The 23926-nt window shown below is 35.6% G+C and overlaps 1 protein-coding gene across 1 annotated transcript in view; it reads right to left on the reverse strand.

The window, feature by feature from the left end:
* Ptprq (protein tyrosine phosphatase receptor type Q) overlaps positions 1-23926 on the reverse strand; it is a 188430-nt gene that overhangs the window by 13604 nt on the left and 150900 nt on the right. The window contains exons 35-39 of the mRNA XM_036170023.1: positions 21527-21655; positions 10975-11001; positions 10230-10311; positions 6650-6740; positions 1423-1499 (exon numbers count right to left, since the gene is read on the reverse strand). Of these exons, the coding sequence (XP_036025916.1) occupies positions 1423-1499; positions 6650-6740; positions 10230-10311; positions 10975-11001; positions 21527-21655 (406 nt within the window). The remainder of the gene's footprint in view (positions 1-1422; positions 1500-6649; positions 6741-10229; positions 10312-10974; positions 11002-21526; positions 21656-23926) is intronic.

Consider the following 23926-nt stretch of genomic DNA (forward strand, 5'->3'; position numbering starts at 1 on the left):
CTTTGCTCAGCCTGGAAGGAGGGGACTGGACCTGCCTGTACTGAATCGACCAGGTTTAAATGAATCCCCAGGGGAGTCTTGGCCCTGGAGGAGGTGGGAATGGAGGGGAAGGGTTGGGGGGAAGGTGGGGGTGGGCACGGGAGGTGGGAGGGCAGGGGAACCCATGGCTGATGTGTAAAATTAAAACACAAATATAATAAAAAAAGGAAGAAAAAAACTAGATGAAAACCACATCTTTGCCAATATAATCCCAAATATTACATGTAAAGAAGTCTTCACTCCTCCATAATTTACTCTTTTGACAATAAGATGCAATATATAGGATTGTAATTTCAGAGTTAATATGGACTTGTAAAGAATGATAATGAAATCTATACACACACCACTTCACAGAAGTTTGGGAAAAATGAATACAATACAGGTATGTTTGATGTAAGGAAGAGGATGAAGTATCATAGAAGGACCTCAAATAAATTGAAAGAAATGGCAGGTCGGTGAGTAGGAAAATACCTAAGAACAGGAAAATAATATAAAACTGGAGAGTGTGGACAGCGGCAGGCATCTTGGAGCATCTGTAGGCTCACAAGATGGCAATGATTAATCATTCAGCCCCGCTGAGGCTGGTAGGAAGAAACATAAAGGGACCACCTTGAAATTGCACAGCAGAGTTGTGTAGAGATAAAGCCATCTACCTTAGGAGAAAATAAATGAATTGATCCTTAGAAACACTAACAAATAATTAGCAGGGATATTTGGAATACATCCAAGATGAAAGGCAAATTAAATGACCATAAGGGCTCTTCCCATTATAAGATGCAATCCCGGATGACTAGAGGTTTCTGAGCACCCACATGGTGAAGAATATTGGCAGAACAAAGAACCACAGAGAAAGAGAGGGATGGAGAACAAATTGGCTTCATTCAGTTTTCGGTCCAACTCAGTAAGACTGATTATCTCTGATATGCCAGAGACTATCATCTTCATGTTGATTCATCTAGGTTTACTTAGTGGCTAGATGGAGTATACATTTTACTTCATCAACATCCCCTCGATGGACTCCATATCTCAAAGGAAAAGGTATATAACAAATTTTTGCACCATAGGAACATGACTGTCAATTTGACTGATACTTCACTGACAAAGAGATTAGCTGACCTTGTGTGCAAAGACTACATTAACAAAGCATGTTTAGTGGTGCAAAGGTCAGGTATAGTGAGAAGAAATGTTCTGTCTGCACAAACTAGTGAAATAAATAATGAATTAAAAGCCTACATAACCCCTCTCAAATACCTGTGCATCAAGTTGCTATTAGGAAAATAGCATTTTCTATTCCATAATGTTTTAATGAATGTGTTATCTTAAATATTTAAAAATGTATTCATTCTCCATCAAATTATACTGTCTATGAAAATAGTAACTTACAGAAACATAGCTGGCATTAATGTAATCTGATCCTGGGATGCTTGCATCAGCAATCAGCTTCACTCTGTTATTATTATCTGAGAAAAAAAAAACCATAAGAAATTGTAACAGGATTTTCAAATTGCTAAGACTTCTGTACTACGAAAGTAATATAAAAGTGTATGATGTAATAATCTCAATTCATATATGAATATAACATTTTAAAAATATTCTCTCGTGACCCGTATTTCTACTATACAAATTATCAATAAGATCTTGCACATATTTGTAGAATTCCTACACATATCATTACAGAGTTAGTTTCATATGTTGTATTCTGAAAATTGTTTTTAATTACTTTATCTTTCTATACAATCAAAAGTATATCTGGTTTGTGTTTTTAAGAAGACATACAGCATTTTTAATATAGCATACTCGATTTAATTATGACTTAAATTGATCCCAATTATTATTCAAAATACTGGAAAACATAATAGAATTAATCACATAACTATAAAACTGTATTTGTTCAACATATTGCCAGAAGCAAAAATCCCCAAATCACAGCTGTACCTTTTGTATGTGGAAAGATACTGTCTAATTATCTCTTATTTTATCAGTACACACTCTGTGAAGTAGTTGAACATTGTTTAGGGCATTCATTTTACTAATATTCTTATTTTTGTACAAGTTCATCCTTCTTCTGAAACTTTAACAAATTTTTCTAATTTACATTTCAGTATTTCAGACTTTCTCTTACTCAGATTTTTTTTTTAAAGTAGTGAGGTGTGGGTTTACCTTTTACTATTTATTATTATCTGTAACACAATAGGCCCATTTAAAAAATATTCCATTCTTTTTTCCCTTGATTTAAAATATTACTTTTATCATATACTATATTACCCATACATTTAGGTCTAGTTTTAAACTATTCTTTCCCATTACCTGCCTATTTTTCCTTTAATGTAAAATGTCTAGTTATTCTTCTTCAGACTATTTTAAGAAATACATTCACCAAGTAGGTATTCTGTGCCCAGTAATTTTTTTTTTCCAAAAAAGGGTGCCAGAGATGTTCTTGGGAATGTGTTCCAAGTTGGTTTTATAACTGTAACATCTACTGATAACTTTAAACACAGCAATCAGAAAACATCTTTGACTGAATAATTCAGAAGTTTGGCTGGGTTGTGCGGCTAAGTGGTCCAGTACAAACTTAGCCTTTTCAGGGTTCTGGGTTATCAGTACAGGGGACAGAAAAGAAAGGCTTTGTGGTCTCCATGGAAGACACAGAAGAGGCAAACTGTTTGTGAATGCCTACACAGACTTGAGTGAATCATTTATCTTCTCTGGTTCTTACTGGCCTCAACTGTACCACGCAATGAAAATATTTATTTTGTATAACTCTCTTGATGAAATGTAAAAGCTTACAGGAAATATTCAATACTGTTCTCATGTTTTCCAAGGTTAAGCATTTACCAATTTATCCAAACTGTTTTAGTTACATTGTGAGAAATTATGATCAATGCATTGAAACTTAGAGAGTCCTAATGTTTAAAAAAAAATTCTGCAAATGATTTATGTGCTGGTGTTACTGAGTTACTGCGTTTTTTAAGATCTGCCTAATGACATTGTAGCTAGTCTTGTACATCAGGAGGTGAAGCCATTGGGCTGCTCTTCACTCGATATGCCTGTTTATGACAAGCTGAGTCAACAACACTCTCAATTTTTTCTCATGGTGTTGGGATATTAAGGTCATAGTGTCCTGTCAGACAGAGATTTGGAAATCATGTCTGCAAGTATTTGCTGCTAATTCTAGTGTCCTAAAGCCCTGTAAGCTAATATCTTCCAAAAGGCACTGTGATGTTTGAAAGTCTCTTTCTGACATTACTCAGGGGAAACACAGCATTACTCAAAGCTGCCTCCAGCAAAACTTCAGATTCTATTGAAATATATCCATTAACTATGATGAAAGATACACTTTTCCAGTTTAATGGGTCCTGTGCAAACACAATGACAACACATAGTCACAAAACCTTGGTTGCTTGCCTAGCTTTCATGTATCTATCTCTCTGTGGGTTTGTGTGTGAAAATATGCCATGCTTCGTACAGACAAGGCTACGACATTACAGATGGATGTCAGCCCTAGCTAGGGATGGGGTCTTGCTGTCTTCAGAATTCAGTGCCCTGGGATGTATCACAGTCTTATCTACTCAGAAAGTTTTCAGCATTTAAAAGAAAATGATCTATTGATTACTAACCATGAGGGCTAACATTTGCTGAATGCTTTCTGTGTTCCAGTACTGGGAAAAATGATTTATGTGACTATTTTGCTGAATCCTTCTATTAGCCTTACAAGGAACAGACCGTATGTTGGCAGTCACAAAGAACAGGCAGCAACAATCCAGAACTGTATCTCAGGAAGTCTTGTTATTCTTTGTCTTAGCCTCAGTATGGAGGTTTAAGACATTCATTCTCCTTACTCCTTTTTATTGTTTTGAAGATGAGTATTTACTTCCACCAACCACTCTTGTTCCCTTCTCAACATAGAAGTAATAAGCTTCAGGAGGGGAATGGGATGGTGGAGCTGGAACAGGGACAGAGTGAAAGAGTGATGGAGGAGATACCATGATAGAGGGAGACATCATAGGGAGAATCCTGGTGCTAGGAAAAGTTCCCAGGAATCAAATCCACAAGAATGACCCTAGGTTAGACTACTAGCAATAGTGGAGAGGGTGCCTGAGCTAGCCTACCCCGGTAATCAGATTGGTGATAACCCTGTCATCATAGAGCCTTCATCCAGTAACTGATAGAAACAGATGCAGAGATCTACAACCAAGCACCAGGCTGAGCTTTAGGTGTCCAGTGGAAGAGAGGGAAAAGGGATTCTATAAGCAAGAGGCATCAAGATTGTGATGGGGAAACTTACAGATACAACCAAACCAAGTTAGTGAGAACTCATGAACTTTAGACCAACACCTGTAGAACCTCCATGGGACTGAACTAGGCCTTCTGCAGAAGTGAGACAGTTGTGTAGCTTGGTCTGTTTAAGAGTCCCCTGGCAGTGGGAATAGAATCTATCCCTGGTCCATGAACTGGCTTTTGGGAGCCCATTACCTATGGTTGGACACCTTGCAAAGCCTTGATGCAAGGGGATGGGCTTGAATCTGCCTCAAATGAATGTACCACACTTTGCTGATTCCCCATAGGAGTCCTTTCCTGGAGGGGATTAGGGGTAGGGGTGGGAAAGGCTGGAGGTGGGGGAGTGGGAGGAGGGAAGTGGGGGATCTGTGCTTTGTATGTAAAATAAATAAAAAAATTGTTAATGAAAAAAAAGTAGTAAGCTGATGGTCTGAATTTTCTCTCAGCCAATATAGGGACTAGATTATTATCTTCATTACAAAAGAATGAAGCATTACAACAAACTATTAAAGAACTCAAATTTTCATACTTCAGGTCAGAAGCTTCTTAGAAACTAGTTCAACTTATTTGAGTTACTTTATATGTGTTGACATAATGCAAATTAGTCCCAACTGTATAATGTAGCTAGAACTAAATACTAACAAATTCATGGTAGTTGCCTTTTGATAAGAGTATTCTATTTTCTGACACAGAATGCCACTTGAATAAGCATGTTGCAAGCAGTGTAGAAGAAATTCCATACAAACACATCTAACAACATGGACATTACCACTTAAAAATTGTATCCAATCAAGTAAATTTTCTTAAAGTTAGAATAAAAAGCATGTTACACTACCTATGGTGGGACACCTCGCACAGCTTTGAGGCAGGGGGAGGCCCTTGGACCTGCCTCTACTGAATGGACCAGACTCTGCTGACTCCCAGTGGGAAGCATTACCTTCTTGTAGGAAGGGATGGGGGGAGGAGTTGGAGACTGGAGGGGCAGGAGGAGGGAAGAGGGGGAATCTGTGATTGGTATGTAAAATGAATAAAAAAATTACTTAATAATAAACAATATATTTAAAAGCATGTTAAAAGTGGTCAGACATTTAGAGCGTATCACTCAAATCTTTACTTCTCACATCACAGTTTTGTCATTTTGCTGCTGAAGTCATTTTCTTATCATTGGTTTTGTTGCAGAAGGAACTTGCAGAAGATAATGCTATTTATTTTTCATTCTATTCTACTTCCTAGACACAGCAGGTTGTATGGATTATAACCTCTGATAGACAGTCCTCTAAATTCAGTTGCCTTCGTGAATAATTTATTCTCTAGTACCAGGCTGTGTTCTGCTGCTTCCTATATAAATTCTACATGGGATTACAGTCGCCTTTAAGTTAACACTTCCCTAGCTAAAAGGGCTGTAGGAATTTCCTCAATATGTTTATTTATTTGTTTGTTTATTGAAGCATTAAGCTTGTGCATGCTGGGAACTCTTCTATCAATGAACTATATCCCCAGTTCTTTGCAAAACCTTTTTAAAGATGGAGGCAGGGTCTCACTACACTGCTCAGATGGATCTTGAATTCCTTAGGTAGAAAAAGCTGTTCTTGAACTTTTGGTCTCCATGTTTAAGCCTCCCAATTACTTGAGAGAACAGGGCCTGCTTCCCAGTATATACTGGAACAAAGTTTCAGGACAACAAAATTCTTAATGTCTTAATTTAAAATGCATTGGATCAGAATTCTACTAAGCAGGCACATGCATTCAAAGACTACAAAAACAGACAAATTAGCAACACAGGGATATCAAATCTTCCTCTACAAGTAATCATTAATTCTTAAAACAACAACACTTTATTCTCCTTGAATTGAAAAATGGAGTTTTCCTACAGCAAGGTATAGTTCTGTCTCTCTGCAGAAACAATTCCGGTAAACACACATTGACTCTATTCATCAACTAGTATTTTGCAATGCATTTTAATGTTCCACAAGACTACTACGCTCTTAGGGAAATTTAATACACAAAGTGAAGTGTGAATTTCCCTTCGATTTGAAACATGCTCAATTGGAAGATGTTAAAAGAGTTAAATTACAAAGCGAAGAAGCAGGTCAATCTACAGTTTCTTGCACCTGCATAAATGAACCTTGTGTGAACAAACTGAAAACCATGTAAATTAACTTCAGTAATTAGGGACAAAGCAAACGTGATACAACTTGAAAGTCACCACTAATGCAGTGTATTATTGTAATTCAATTAATGTGTAAGAAAACATTAAACAAATGCTAAAAGTTAAGATGGTGGACATTTGAAAATACTTCATAGTTAAAACATAAGTGAGACTTGCACATACATGGCTTTATGTTTGGAAAGCGATTTTTTGCTCTGTTCCAAGGGAGATCAGCATCAGTTGAAGAAAGATCTTGAAGAAATTTCGGTAATTCCTGTGAAAAAAAGTCATTGCAAAGTTTGGTAAATATGAAATTATGCTTAGTAAAACACAATTCCTTATTCTAAACCCTTCATTTGTTTAGTTTGTGTGTGTATACGTTCACGTGTGTGTGTGTGTGTGTGTGTGTGTGTGTGTGTGCATCCACATGTTGAAAGGTAGGGAACAACATTGGGTGTTATTCTTCAGGTGCCTTTGGTCCATTTTATTTTATTACTTTAAAGAAAAATCTGTCATTGGCCTGAAGCTTACCAAGTAGGTTATACTGTGCAGTCAGCTAGCCTCAGGAATCTATCTATGCCCATCTCCCCAATGCTGGAATTACAAATGATAGGCAGCTTTTACATCAGCTCTAGGTATCTAATTCATTGGCCTACTTAATTATCATTCCAGTCATGAATGTTTTTGTTTTTTATTTATTTTCAATTTTGTGTCACTGGTACCAGGGATTGAATCCTGAGCCTTGTGTTTGGGATACAATCTCTATTGCAGAGCTATTCTCCCAGGCCACAGTTTCTAGATTTTTAATTAAACATCTCTATCATAGATATGGGAACAAGGTCAAATGAATAGTAATGATTTTCCCTAAATGTCACCATTACTATTCTGAATGATTTTGATCAACCAGAATATGGCTTTCCCTTACGATAATTTCACTGAACTCTGGAGAGCACTAAGTTGCCACATGCTACCCATGGCTTCATCAGGTGCACACAACTGTTGTTATTTAATATGTTAATGCCTCTTTAGAGGGAAGAAGGGAGTTGAATGATTTATTTTTTGTTTTTTCTCCCCAGACAGTGTGATTTCATGCCTATTAATTGGTACAACCCTGGTCATTTTAAGAAGATGTCAAAGGTCAATACTGCACTCCGTTGGCCTCATTAAATTGATAGTGGAATGCAAAGGTGAGATTTAGAATGAGCCAATACAGATGACAGGTTGTGAAGATCTACTGCTGACATTTGAAAGAAAAATGTTGAAGTCTCTCTGTCTTTATCTTTCTAATGCATCTTTAAAGAAGCTGGTGGAAGAAAAATGTATTGATTATTTTCTTGGGCTCATGATTGCCATTCATGAAATTATTCCAATTTCTGTAATGATAATACACTGTGTTTTCCACTTTAATGTAATTATACATTATTTCTTTTTATTCAACAATTCTCCCTTCTACAAAAAAAGATCCTAAAGAGTTCTTTTCATATGGATATATATCATGGGCAAGACTGGGTATAACCAGCAAGGCTTATTAAAAGTTAACAAAATAAAAAGACCCAAAATAACTTCCCTGTGTCAAGGTTTTAGATGTATTGAAAGGTGAAGGGGGAGGAAAGATGTGTTGGAAATTGACTTGAAATGATACAGTTTGGAATGATTTCATATCCAGATTTCCATTTATAGTTTTATGTGACTGTGGCTCTGGTGGCCCACACTCAGTCATCAGGCTGATAGTTTGAATAGCATCATGATACTGGGTGGTCTTATTCTTATTAGGACATAGAACATCAGTGATCTTCCCTAGGTAGGTCTTTCTGCTCGTGTTTAATGTCTTCTCAGTGGGAAAAAGATGAGCAAATTATTTGGCCCTCCTCCTGCTTTGGTATGTATTCTCTATCTCTGGAATAGTTCCCCCTTTATCTTCTCATTGGGATTCAGCTCATGCTAGCATTTATCAGAGACATCACCATTTTTATTAGTTTTTCCTAACCAGTGTTCAGCATTGATCCTCACATCTCAGTCATGACATATTTGTCCTGTTTGAAACATGTCTCTCATCTCTACAGTTCTTACTCTAATCTGAGTTTATGGGTGGTAGGGAAGTATCATCCTAGTAACTGATATTTGTGTCAAGCACTTTCCACACATTTTATACATAGTAACTTTAGTATTCTCAATTCAGGGAGGCAGATATTATTATTATATTTTTTTTGCAAAGGAAGACATTGAGGGGCAGAGGGATTAGGCAATTTGTCTGAAGCCATTTAGCTTGTATATGCTAAACTGATGAATACAAAAGTGTCAAAGACATTGTGTGCCATTGTACAAACTCTAAAAAAGAACTAAGTAAAGGACAAGAAAATAGAAAATGAGTTCAAAGAATAGTCAAAATTGTGCATCCAATATGTTTATTATGATATAATAATTTTGATTTAAAAAAAAACTTAATAAAGTATTAGGATAAGAATGATTTTTTTAAACAAAAGAATAACATGGATCCTCCCCCCAAAATCTAGAATTTTTCTTAATACATGGAAATACATTTGCTAATAAGACTATTCATCTACTTAGTCATGAATAATTCAATTATGCTTGCCCTTATTCTAGTAAAATTACACTTTTGCTCCTGAGAAATGGAAATTTCTTTCTGTATAAATGCTAAGGGAACTTCATGGTTCCCTTGATTGTGCTAAGTCCAGACGAGTATTACTTAAGAAGCATAACCAACAAGCAGCAGGGAGCCCCATTCATCTTCTCACATTCTCGTTATTATTCCCCGAGAAACTGAAATTCTATAATCCTGAACTGTTTAAGCCAATTGTCTGACTCTTTGTTTCAGAAGTTCACACACTAAGAAATTCACAGAAAAATAAGTAGAAGTAGACTTTTAGGTACAACATGAAATCTACTTTTCTTTCACCATGCAAAATAATCATGCCATCTCGATAAGGTACTTACGAATCTCAAACTAGATTACAGCTCTAACCTTACGTTTGTAAATAATTTCAATTTATTGATATACAATACTCAGCTAATTAACAAAAATACTGTATCAAAAGAAACATGTGAAAATTGTTAAAGTGAAATCATTTTCAACTTTAAAAAACTTAAACAATATATATAAGAATATATATCTTAGTTTTATATATCTCCATGTAGGATATAAAGCACTTATTTAATAATAACTTAGAAAGACCTGCATTGGATGTAGACATACTTATCTGTATTATCATAGTTCTAAAAGGCGTAATGATATTTACAATATCTACAAATGTCCAGCTCTGTTCCCTGATCATTGTACACCACAAATGTACATTAAGTAGCACTCATTATAGTCGGTATTCAATGTACTCATAACAAAATGCAACACGTGATCATTTACGGCCTAAATCTAACACAATTATTTCAAAGTAAACTACATTTACAGTACTATCTAAAGCTCATACACAAATACAAACTAATGAATCCATCACTCTGAATTTGAACCTCCATCAGGATGAAAGAGCAGGGAGCTGGGGCCAGCCTGCCATTGTGGGGAGGTCTGAAGAAGATCACCTTCTCCTAACACAGTAGGTGAATACTCTGACGAGGTTGCACCAAAGGTCACCCAGGGTAACATTACTATCTAAACAATCAACCTGGTAATTGGGTATTGATTATCAAGGCCAGAGTCCTTCATGGCCTTGCATGCTTAAAATGGACATGAAATGTGACACAGGAAACTACTGGAGGTCTTGCAATGTTGTGACAACTGCTGGTAACATACCGAAAATTCCTCTTGAAACTTTAGGTTGTTGTTTGTGCAAAGCTCTTCGACGTGTTGCAGGAAGGATTTCTTGCTTATTGGCCTCCAAGTAAAGAAAGGTATTAAATGGAACCATGTTAGCTTATGTTCTTTTTCTTAAGGGAAAGCTTGGGCACTGACTACACTGTTAATATTTAAGCAAAAAGGACACTGTAAAACCCTAGTCACACAGTCCTTTCAAGTCAACCTGTCTTGTTTACAAAAGGAGCTTTTCCTCTCTAAATTCACTTTCTTTGCATTCATCACACAAAAGTCTTTCAATTTTTCAGTGACTTCAAAAGAAAGATTTAGCATTTTAATGAACAAAAGTTTTCAAGTAAATGTGAGTGCATGAAGTTATCATTGACTTAAATGCACATAATACCTCTTTGTCATACAGAAGAATTTTACACATTACAAGGTTTTAGAAGATATAAAATATTGCAGTGACCTCATTCTCATAATGATATGGCTTTTAAGCCCAAAGGAGTTTAAATATCCCCATATTACTTCCCAAGTTAAAATACAGACATGCAGGCTTCACCCCAGAGAGAGAGAAAGCATTTCTCCAGTTACCATGCAATTAGTCATGCTTTTATGATTTATATCCAGCTTAAAGGTTTTTCCAACAAACATTCAGAAAGAGAGCCACACATTAAGAGTCATTGAGCCAGTGAATCTAAAAAGTTGATATTCAAAAAGAAGGGGGAAAAGTTCACAAACTTACTTGATGGATTTTCTATAACTAAGTAACCTGCAACAGAACCATGTTAGATGTATTATGAGTGTGAGTGGATGGCTCATTCTGACAGAGTTCTAAGTTAAAATCAGAAAAGTATTGTAAATCAATAATGTATAAGTACATTATGGCTTCAATTAACATGCAATTCTTAATTTCAAAATTACATTAATTTTGACTAGGTTAGCTTCTCTTCCCAGTTATAAAGGTAGCATTATCATTTAAGACAATGAATTAAAAGAAGGCTACCTTTTAATATATTGTAAAGAATAAAGAGTTAATACAGATTCAAGAAATATTTTATTTATAGAGAGTGTGGAATATGTGAAACAGAAGTTATTCAAAATTACATTATATTGCTCAAATTTTGTTTCATGACTGAGTTTTAGTTAATATGCAGCCAAAACAATCACATTTCATCCATTTCAACTACTTTATGTACATTTTGTGACAGGTCGTTGACAAAGTTAAACTCTGAAACATGAGATATTTTAACAGAAAACAAATAACGCAACACACACTTAGAGATATGTTCCCTGTTAAATATCATGCATAACAAATTTGCACTGCAAAAAAAGCACAAAAGGCACAAATATGTACACAAACAAAATGCAGAAGGGATATTACAAATTATTTCACAATAAACTTCAAGAAAAATATTTCTTGGAATCCGTGTTTTTAAAGTCATGGGTGCATGAAACACAATAATTGGATTAAAGAACAAACAAGACATGATGACTAACTATTATGAAAATTATCCCAAAGACTTGTGTCCAATGGAGAAAACAAATTAAAAAAAAAAAAAGAATGTATCTTATGACAAAACATATAAAGATTTAATGGAACTTGTGGGGATGAAGTAGCATGTATTATGAATGTGGATATTAAAATTGTAAGTCAGTGGTAGGTATGTTAAAGAGAAAATAACCTCCTACTTTCTCCCAGTGTGAGCTGCTTGAGCATCCTAGCACCATCCTAGCACAGACAAAGCTGTAAGGGCTGAGCTGAGGATAAGCCAGATAAGGTGAAGAGTTTCCCACAGCAGCCTAAAGCACCTTTGGGAAGACAATAGAGAGCTCCTCACCTCTTCAGGGATTCAGAAATGACTGAGTGGGTTGTTCAATCAGAAAAAGTTTATTTTAAGTGGAGAATGTAAAACAGGGCAGCTGGAAATGGGAGGCACTGGAGGTGAGAGACTTAGGCCATAGAGACAGGTGTAATAATCCATGCCTGTTGGAAATGTGTTAGGCTAGGCAAATCTTGATTACCTGCACATGAGAAATGACTGGGATCTTTGCATTTGAGCCATCCATTTTCACACTACTGTGTGGAAATAGAAACTCTCGATCTGAATGTAGATGACAGACTCTGTACCTAGCAGACCCAAGATTAAGGCTGGACTAGAGAAATGTATTTTACTTGTATAATTGAACTGTGAGATAGATGCTACTTTTGGGGAAGTCGTGAACAAGGAATTAATAAAAGCAGTACATGCTCTTGAAGAGATATGAAATATGAATAGCATGAAGTATAAATAAGCAAGACCTAGAAAGAAGGTAGCATTATTCACATTCTTGCTTTTTCAGTAATGAACTCTATCCTTCACTTACAACTTATAAATAAGGAAAATATTATTTTTCTATGGCCATTTTTTCTCAGTGAAAAAAATAGAAATTTCCTTTAATTTTACTCTTTATTTTTATGAAATATTCCTCTATAGATTCAAATTTTAAATTTCAACAGCTAACTGTGAAACTGGATTGTGCACTCATGCCTCATTATAAAATATGATGATCTTACTGACTTCAAATATTGCTCCATCATCAGCTATGCTATCTTGAACAGGTTTCTTTCTCCCCCACCTCTCTCCTCTCTCTCTCTCTCTCTCTCTCTCTCTCTCTCTCTCTCTCTCTCTCTCTCTCTCTCTCACTCTCTAATTGGTTTTTCAAGACAGGGTTTATCTGTGTAGCCCCAGCTGTCCTGGAACTCATTCTGTAGACCAGGCTGTCCTCAAACTCAGAGACCTACCTGTCTCTGCCTCTTGAGTGCTGGAATTAAAGGTATATGACACCACCACTCCATTAGCAGACTTTTTAATGTTTTGGTGCTGACCTTGACCACAGATCCACCTCACATGCTGTTCCTCAGATCCTCATTTTCTTCTAAGAGTCCTTCATCTTAATTCTATGTGCTTTATTCACGACCAAATTCTACTTGTTTCTTAATATACGATTCCCAAATTAGCACCCAGTGGGCCTCATCTAATGGCAAAACTAGAAATAATGTTTTCTTTCTGTGCAATCTGATTTCTAAGAACAAATAACTTTCTACTGTGTGCTATAGATACTTTAGTCCATGTACTAAGAGTGCATGCATTTATATAAATATATACTTGATAGTCCAGACAGAACTAACACTCAGTTTACTTGATAACCTTCATAATTTGTTTATAATAATAACAAACCCATTATTAAATATAAATTTGTGACTCCAGACACACTGAAGGCTCATTAGAAATACTCTAGCTATTATGAAATGATACTGGAATTCAATGGATTTTTTTTTACTCAATTCTTAGGAAACTATGATTTTTAGAAGCTCATAAACTAACATTTGAAATTAGTGTAATCATTAGATTACCAACAACAAATAATGAATTTTTTAATAAAGCCCCTCTATTTTTTATATTAGGTCTCTTACATTAAAATACAGCAGCTTCTAGACACTTAGAAATAGAGCAAAAAAAATTGTGTTTGCCTTCTCAAGTGAGAAGAAAAGAAACTAGATATGGTAGAACACACCCTCCATAGCAACACTTGGGAGGCTGATGCAAGAGGATCTCAGGTACCCTATTACAGCCCCACAAATGAAAGAGAAAGAGAGAGAAAGAGAGAGAGAGAGAGAGAGAGGGAGAGAGAGAGAGAGAGAGAGAGAGAGAGAAAAGAAGAAGAAGAAGAAGAAGAAGAAGAAGAAGAAGAAGAAGAAGAAGAAGAAGAAGAAGAGGAGGAGGAGAAGGGAGGAAGGAAGGAAGGAAGGAAGAAAGAAAGGAAGGAAGAAAGATTGTTGGCTTGGATATGGCCTTATTTTCTTTCCTATCACTTTATCTAAACTCAATAAACTTTTTGTAGTCATTTTTCACAATAATCTTTATGTTACATAAGAAGTCAGGCTTTTAAACTCCTAAATTTTTGGTAAATTTTGGTCAGTGCTTATGCCAAAATAATGTATAAATCAGAAACCTGAAATCTCTATATAAGTAGCTAAAATAGAGAAGATATTTTAGAATATCTACCCAGCTATCTCAAATAGAAATTAGATTTCTCCCTGTTGTTGATGTCTGTACTGCCCACACCATTGCTCTGGTTCCTTAGCATTGTGTTATATGGCTGTATTTGATTCCTATGTGCTGTATAGCTATATTTCTACCTTAGATGATATCATTTACATAATAAAACCATAAATAATATTAATCTTACTAATTATTAATAATATAAAATAAAAATAAAAGGTCTTTATCTTCAAGATCCTGAATTTTTTTGTTTTTTTTTTGTTTTTTTTAATTATATTTGTGTTTTAATTTTACATATTGGCCATGGATTCCCCTGTCCTTCCCCCTCCTGCCCCCCGTCCCACCCTTCCCCTCCCCAGCTCCTCCCCTCCTCAATTTTTGTTTTTACTAGAAAACATTAATTTGGAAAATGTTTGTTTAGAAAAGAAGGTGTGATCAACTGTGAGAAAAATGCATTGACATGTTTATCACTGGTAGAATAATTGAATTCCTTGTAGAGATAGACTGGTTGTATAGGCCTTAAGAAACTCCCTGAGATTGTGAGTAAAACCCAACCAATATTAGTTCAATAGTGATACGTTCAAATAAAGTGATCTAAGGGGGCATCCATACTCTAGTAAAATACTTACTTTAATTAAGAATTTAAAACGTTGAAAAACTGCTGGATGGAACTCATTTTCACATTAGGACAGTGCTCATATTCACTTTCGGTAGAGAGGATAACTGTCAAATTATATTAAGTTCATTTAGTGGATAAATCAAGTTTAGAATTGGCCAGATTTTTGTAAGATTACAGACCACTTTTCAATATAAAGGGCTAAATACTTTTATTACATAAATCTTTTCATTACCTAAGTTCTAGCTGCCTTAAATCCTATGTCTTTCAGTAGAAAGAGTATTATTTCACAGTTCAGCTCATTACTTGAAGGTCTATCAAAAACTTAAATTCTGCTCAGATTACACTTATGGACCCAGAAAGGAACCATTTATTTATGTTGGCGGTGGTGATGAAAGACCGTATTGTCAGGGACTCGGCTTTCTCTCAAGGCCAATTAGTTGAAATCTATAGGGAATTAAAACATAGAATTTATAGAGGTAAGCACACAATGAAAGTAAAGAAACAGCTCAAATTAGCATTAACAGAGGTATAGGACAAGTTGAGAAATTTGTATTTTCCTCCTTAAGCAGCTTAATAGGGTTAAAAATAAAATAAGATAAATTACTGATTTGATAAAATATATGGACTGTATACCAAATACATCCTAACTATTCAAACAACAAATTAGAGAAGAATCTCTCCAGTAAAATATATGTTAAATTTTCTAGGTTTTGAGAAATTCTAGTTTTGTGAAATTATAAGGTTTTTTTAAAATAAGTTTTTACTTTATGTACTTCACCAATCCTAATTATTCCTAGGGTTTAATCTGCGTGTTTGAAAATACTCTGTCACTTGTCCGAAGTAACATCAGTCATGATTTTAAATATTTCTTAATTCCTTCCTATCCTAATGTTTTAAATACGTTTGGGGCTTTTTTCAAATCCTTTCCATCCTTCTGGCAAATTGTTCTGTGGGTCTCAACAAAAATGAAAAAGATTCTGAGCATTGGCCATTAACACTTATTCTAAGGCATCATTTCCCAAGGGAGGGAGCAATCAGTGGCAGAGAGGTGCCGTTCCTCTCATTCAGGCAAGGGGAACAGCATCTAGATGAGATAAGAAGGCAGCATCCTTGCTGCTGCCAACCAGTTGAGGTGAGACTCCTGGTGTGGCAGGCGTCACACTTCCCTTGTTACAGAGCCACTCTGCATGAGCACATTTGAAAACTAATTCTTGACAGATGTTTTATTTCACTAATTGTGGGCCCAGATTATTTATCTCAAAAGCAACTAGACAGGAGCAGAGAGTCGTGAGGAGAACTGTGCACAGCTGTGTTAAGACATGGGTGAGTGCCCTCAGTGCAGACGTAATGGAAAGGAAGCAGAAGACCTCACACCCTGTACAAGAAATCTTCTGCCCTGAGCTATCTGCATGGGCTGCAGGTGAGCAATGGAAGCTCTGGGTAAGAGCTGAGGAAACACCACAGAAATCATATGCAGAAGATGAGATCCACTACCATCATGTATGGGTGGGAAAGAGTCATGTGAAAACTCATTCACCCCAAATACTAAGCTCAGCTCGTTCAAGGCCAAGACCGAGTCTTCACCAATTCTGGGAGAACCCCTGAGGTACCAATTGCAAGAAGGGAAAACAACAATAAAATCATTCTATTCTATGATGATGCCAAACATTAACTGGAGTTAAATTAACCAACGAATACACCATGAATCGACAGTTCCCAAAGGTCAGCCTATAATGCTGGTTAGAAACGGAGAGTTTATGTGTAACATGATCAATGAAGTCTTTAGTCTAAGAGCATCTTACATTGATAAGCATTATGCTATCAGAGAAATTCGTTGAAAATGAAATGTTTCATGAAATTTCTAATTCTGCCTATGTTAACCTGCTCCCTTGTTAAACTAAAATAGAATAGTGCTATTTTTAGTTCCAAAATATCAAGTGTGCTGAGAATAGAAAAGGTCTGTTCCCTTTTACTTTAATCACAGCATATAGTATACATTGTCAAGTAGGATGGTGGGAGTCCTGGCGTCATATTGCCTTATGGTTTACAGATACTCACTCCTCTCTAATGGGTTTGTAATTTTGAAATCAAGTGTCATTTCATCCTCTGCTTCCATTCAAACAATTCACCTCTAGACATTTATTATCTCTAGAACTCTAATTTAGCTGTGTGCCATTCTCCGCTATTATTAATAATATTATTAATAACTTCACACTGCTATACTTGTGCCAGGACACAAATGGGATTACCAAGCATTGGGGGTAGTTCCTGAAAGTGCATGTGGTTCGCTACCTACTGGTCAGGACGGAAACTGAAGTTTCATAAACGATAGTTAGAGGACAGAGGACAGGAAGAGCCATCACGTTGGTCCTTACAGATTGACACCTGCGCTTGGAGAAATGGGCTTGTGTGAAGAATTCTCCATCATCATATGGGAAATTAAACTCTTGTGTCACAGAGGTATGGTAAAGAATGAAAAGCCTGTGAAGAAATCTAGATGATAACCCGATTTGCCATCAGAACTATCCCAACCTAGGAACACGACAATGACATACACATTGTAAGTCAATGTGCATTTTGGTAAGAAGTTTACCATAGCAACAGCATGCAGTCTGAGAGAGAACACATCACAAGAAGAAAGCATTTTCTTTTCTTTCTGGCCTTGGAAAGAATGGCGCATTAAGCAACAAAAATGCTCAATACCACGTGCTTTGAAATAGACAGCACACCACCTGTCAAAACCAAAATAATCACAGCAGAACTCTGCATTACCACACAACTTACTGGATGACAAAAATCTCCTTGCGTCTAAAGAAAATTGAAGAGTATCTGGAAGTAAAGATTTATTACTCATTTAGAGCACAATCCCACATTATCTTCTATTTGCCAGTATGGGAAGATGGGCATTGGTTATATTACAGTTCATTCTACTTGCAAGGAATTGTGTTATGGACTCAGATATTTTTGCCACTATTTACAAAGAGATCTTAAATTTAGAACAGATGTAAAACTGATGATCAGAATCTGGCAAGCAATGATGGCAATCCATGTGCAAACAACTTTACATTTAGTTCCTTGTGTCTATTACAGTTTATTTTATTTTGAAACAGCACCTTACTGTGTAGCTCTGGCTCACCTGGAAGGCACTAGGTAGACCAGATTATCTTCAAGTTCAGATATCTGCCTGGCCTTGCCTAACAGGTCCCAGGATAAAAGACTTGCACCACCAAACCCAGAAGATACTTCCTAAGGTCAAAATAAAAATTTCTCTTCTACAGTTTTTTAGTATTTTTGAATTTTTTCTGCACTAAAAATTCCCTTATAAAAAATAGTAACTATTACATTAATTTCTATATATGATAGTAGAATGGAATGGTTTTTAATTTTACAAATACAAGTAATACTAACAATACCAACTGCATTTTGATATATAGTTTACAAAGCATATTCATACAAGTATATTATTTATTAAATTAATGGCTTCAAGATAGGTAGATAAATCCCATTTGACTTAGTTGTTTTCCCAGAATTTTTTTCTTTTCTTTTCCTCCTTTCTTTCCTTTTTTTTCTGTTGTTTGTTTTTTGTCTTGTTTTGATTTGAGACAGGATCTTGTAAGTTGTACAAGCTGGCCTTGAATTCTGACTAAGGATATAAAACATTTCCTTAGCACATCTCTTAAAGTTCTCATAGAATTAGTGGGTACTAATTTTTTTGTTCATTTTTAGTTCTTTGGGAAAGAATGTAGAGAATGAATCCTCAAACTCTTTGTGACACAGAATGGAATATAATTAAATAATAACCATTTATATAATATGATGAGTTTTAAAATATAAGCACATGGTAGAATGCATACATGTTAAATAATTTCATGATATAAACCCTCAAGTCTTCATCATGATACACTACTAAGCATCTTGACTTTGTTTATATCAACCACATGTCTCCTTAAAATTAATACTGTCCTTACTGACAAATACTTTCTCTTGGACAGGTGAAGAGAATCGATGCAAGCTCACTTGAACAAGAAAATGCTGGCAGTTTGGAAGAGTGCACCCATGTCCTGGGTAGAAAACACATGCGAATTGGTAGATTTCAAGGACTCTGTGTTCCTTCTTACAGATAGTTGGCATTTGGCATAAGGAACCCCGCCTTTGAGGGAGAAAACCTGAACTCCTTGACTCTTCATTTCTAGAATTAAACTTTTATTTCTGACGTGGAACATACTTATATTGTGAAGCGCCTCAAAGACTGCAAAGGTTTTCAGCAGTCCACTGATGAACAGCTCCCATGCAAATGTTTCTAAAGAATTAATTTTCAGTCATTATTTTTTTAACCTTGTCTTATCTGTTAGTGACTTTACTAGCATGAATTTTTTAATGATTTTCTGTACTAAATCCAGCAGGTAATATTTATTATGGGCCATTGGTACATATAACTATTTTTTGTATTGTTTCAGAATGGATGGGAACCAACTCTATGAAGGACACTCAGCAGTGCATAAGAGTAGGGAAGGAACGAAAGAACTAACTACAGAAGTTCAGTCAATACATAGAGACGATTTTTATAACATAAACTCTGCGGTTCTACACACAAATGATCAAGCAAAAAGAATAGAAAATAAAGTTTCAATTTCTTTGCTATTTGAATAATAATTTTCTGTGATGCAGAAATAAAATATACTTAAATATTCTTTTGCTCTTTTATGTTTTAACAAATATTGTGATAAATATACATATATAGAGATACAATGTGAAGCAGGAAAATCAATAAAGAGCCAAAACCCTTGAATTATAAATGCCCACTAATAAAGAATTGTTAGAGACCTGGCCTACATTTATATAACTCAAAACCTCTCTGTAGCTACCAAGATAGTCATTACCAGAATAAAAAGTCAAAAAGAAGACCACACAGATTCCTAGCTGTGTTGAATGTTAAGAAGTAGAGAATGGTTATGCTCTGAAAACACACCACATTTAGAAAAGCCACCCCAGCACTGATCTTCTCTGTCAGGAAAAGTGACCTCAATGACCACACTTTATTGTATTGAATTTCTCAAGATCTGCTTACTGTGGATTTCTACCAGCTTCAATAAAGATGCTTCAAGACAAAACAAAAATGGTCATAAAGAACTGTTGTGACCTTCCTGTAATTCACATCAGGATAGCAAGATTCCACTATGTTTTTAAAGTAGCTCAAATTAATGTCACTGAGAGATTTGAGGTTATTCCCTTATACACATTCAGAAGGACTTTGGCCAGCCTGGACCTGTGGAAGAGACCCAGGGATTGAAAATGAGTGCAAAAAGAAAGAAGTGCTGGAGTTCAGTTGGTCCACGAGGGAAGAGAAGACATTTCTACTGTGGATCATGACCCTAGAGGACTATAAGGTGAGCTGGAGTTGATGATGCTCTAGAATTTGGTAATATGTTTTACTGTGGAGGCTATGTTGGGAATCTATTGTTCTCTTACATATAGTTTTCTTATATAAAGACAAACCAACTATATACTAGGTAATATACAATTATACATACAATCCTGTAGAGTGCCCCCTTTGATTGTAATAGAATATAAATAGTTATCAATATATAAAAGTTAAAAGGTTATCCCACAAACCAAGTATCCTTACAATGTAGTGATAATGAATAACTCTCATTTTGTAGGGTTTGAGAGGACCTCCCTAGGCAGCACACCTTCTAGACATGAGAACAACATACTTATGAAGCTGATCTATTAAATGAAGATCAAGTTTGATAGGTAGTATCAACACATTACTTTTGATGCTCAATATTTTAATGCCACCTTGTAAAAATTAATTATAACTTTAAAATGTCAAGAGGGCTTTGCAAATGCCTTGGAATAACCATGTACTTAATAAGAACTACATGTTGTTGGAGCTCACGAAAGTGTAAATTTAAGAAAGTCTCATGACAGCTTTTATTAAGCATTTGGGAGATTATTATTAGACAAGTCTTTAATTGTGCTAATATTATAAACAGTGTAAATGCTTTTGAAAAGATTTAAACTTATTATTTTTTAAATGTCATAAAATTTGCTACAATAATGTCACTCATTCAGTACACACATTGATATTTCTCTTTCTAAGGTAATATGCTTTTATTTTGCATTGGTTTTTAAATTCTAAGTAGGTTTAGAAATATAAATGCCATATACACTATAGACATTCATGTAATTTTATGCTGAAATAAGGAACTATGAGCAGAGCTTTCATAAATGGTAATAAATGGCATAAACAACAGCAAGCTTTCGTGAGCATGATTAAATTAAACTTAAGATAAATATTTGTGGACATTTCTAGAAAAATCCAAGTTAGAAAATATGAGGAGAATTATGAAACAAAACGTTAAAGATTTGATGCATAAAAATATTTCATCTCAGGGAAGATGTCTTGTTTGAATACCATAGTCCAAGATTCATACTGAACTCAGAATATTAGGAAGATTAACTGAGTCTCTGTGCAGCAGTGTGTAGAAGACGGAGGTTACCCTTTGAAAGAAGATCTCTGTGACCTGTGTAAACTGGAGCCCCACAAACACTTCCAACAAGCATAGGTCATAGGAGGGTCATGGCTCCGGGCCCTCTGTACCTCTGCTTGCCCAGAGGAGTGTGCTCACCGCGTTAATCTCTCATCCTTCAATTCCAAGTCTGCCACGGTGATGAGCTGGTCCAGCTTGAATTTAGTATCAATAATCTCTGCCTCCCGAGGAGAGTATGTACCACCTTCTTTCTGCTTCTGTCTAATTCTGAAACAAGGGCAAGGCAATCAGTGTACTGTCATAGAAAGCATGGCAGATTAGGTGGAGGGTTTTCTTTTGTTTGATTTTTTTTTTAAAGAAAAATCATTTAGACAAATAATTCTTTTGTTCCATGTGAACTACCCCTCCTCCCTTTAGCAGCTCCCTTATTGTTTTTTATCACCAAAGAAAAATGAAATGGAAATAACTAAGGACTCTGAATATCGGTATTAAAAATCAGTGAGTGATTGTTTCTTATAATGGAACATTTTACATGTATCAAATATATAAATTGGTTTTTAAATTGTCTCATTTAATTTTTATGGATATATGAGGTATAAAATATTATCTCTATTTTATAATCAAAAAACTCAGGTTTAGGTTCAAAATTGGGTAATATGACCTGGAAAACCTAACCAAAACATTGGGCTTTTTGTTTGTTTGGGTTTTTTTTGTTTTTGTTTTTTGTTTTTTGTTTGTTTTTTTTAGACAGAGTTTTATTTTATTTTGTAGTTCTGACTAGTTTGAAACTATTTAAACCTGAGTGGCCTTGAACTCATAGAAATCTTCCTGTCTCTGCATCAAGAGTGCTGGGACTAAAGGAATGAGCTCCCACCAGCCCTGTCTTTTTAATTTCAGGCCTTTATCTACTCATTTGTTTAAGGTATGGTATGATATATTACAAGACACTATTTTGGATCTGTGTCAGTCATTAATATTTCACATACGTTGTTTATGACAAATATTGATATCTGGGGTAATATCAAGAACATACAATGGCCGGGCAGTGGTGGCACATGCCTTTAATCCCAGCACTCGAGAGGCAGAGCAAGGCAGATCTCTGTGAGTTCAAGGCCAGCCTGGTCTACTGAGGGAGATCCAGGACAGGCACCAAGAGAAATCCTGTCTCAAAAAACAAACAAACAAACAAACAAATAAATAAATAAACGGATATAAAATGTAGTCCCATCCTCACAGACATTATATAATTGATCAATATATTCAAAATGTATAAAAATCAAAGAAAAATATTGAAACTAAACTCATGAGACAGTATTTTGAGTGCTTACAATTATTAGTATTTAGAGGACATAGAGTAGTTCAGTTTGACTTAGGTGCTCTGGAGCGAGAGGTGGGAGAGAGAACATTTCAGATGAACTGAACTAAAAGGGAATTTTCAGAAATCATTAACTCTTGATATTTACCCCAAAACTCATTCCCTTTGCCCAAAAGAAGATCCTGGGAAGCTATATTGAATAGGAGAAGCCTTCTTGCCATTCAAGGATTCATCTTGTAAGAAAAAAGAAGGTCAAGTGCAATTTTGGTGCCAACAGATCATTTCAACACTGAAGATGAGTACTTCTTATTAGCAAGGCCTACAACTTGCACAATCTTCTTTCTGCATTTTCTTGTGGTCTGAGAGCCTTCTTTCATGTCAAGGCATTTTGATAATGTGCCAAAACTCTTACTAAAATGGAAATTTTTCCTAGTTGAATAGAATAATGACTTTCCCTTGTTATCAGAATCTGCTAACAGTCTGTAAGCTAACAAGTAAGATGTCTTTTAATAGACACTTTCAAATCATACATTAAAAAGCTGACTTGAGAGACTCAAGATGAAAAAGATGGCAGGTGGAATCCAAACTACCCAGGCAAGTTTTGTTTAAAAATTAAGCCCATGGAGCTATTCAGAAAACTAGTAGGCTAGTTATTTTCATGAATAAAATTTTTTTTCTTTTTTTTTCTTTTTTTTTCTTTTTTTTTGTTTTGTTTTTGAGACAGGGTTTCTCTGTGTAGCTTTGTGACTTTCCTGGGACTCTCTCTGTAGACCAGGCTGGCCTCGAACTCACAGAGATCCACCTGCCTCTGCCTCCCAAGTTCTGGGATTAAAGGCATGTGCCACCACCACCTGGTGAATAAAAAAAAAAAAATATCTTAGCAATTTCTCTGACAAACCTCCATATTAGGGGATTGGAGAGAGAGATTTCCCCTGAGGTTGTATAAGAGAATGAGAATGGGAAGAGAGGCTTGAAAACCAAGTACATGCATAATGATTAAGAGAAGGAATGATCATGTGAAAACCTACTAGGAAGTGATGTCTTTAAAGTTGTCTCTTCTGTGGAATAATCCTTCCATACACTATGAAGATGTGTTGCTTTCATTGTTAATAAAAAGCTGATTGGCTGATAGCTAGGCAGGATTTTCAGGGCAGAGAGATCACTAGGAAGAAGGGGGGCAGAGTTGGAGGAGTTTTGAGCCAGAGGTGTAAGAAATAACATGG

This window comes from Onychomys torridus, chromosome 20, assembly GCF_903995425.1.
Source record: "Onychomys torridus chromosome 20, mOncTor1.1, whole genome shotgun sequence".
Lineage (NCBI taxonomy): Eukaryota > Metazoa > Chordata > Mammalia > Rodentia > Cricetidae > Onychomys > Onychomys torridus.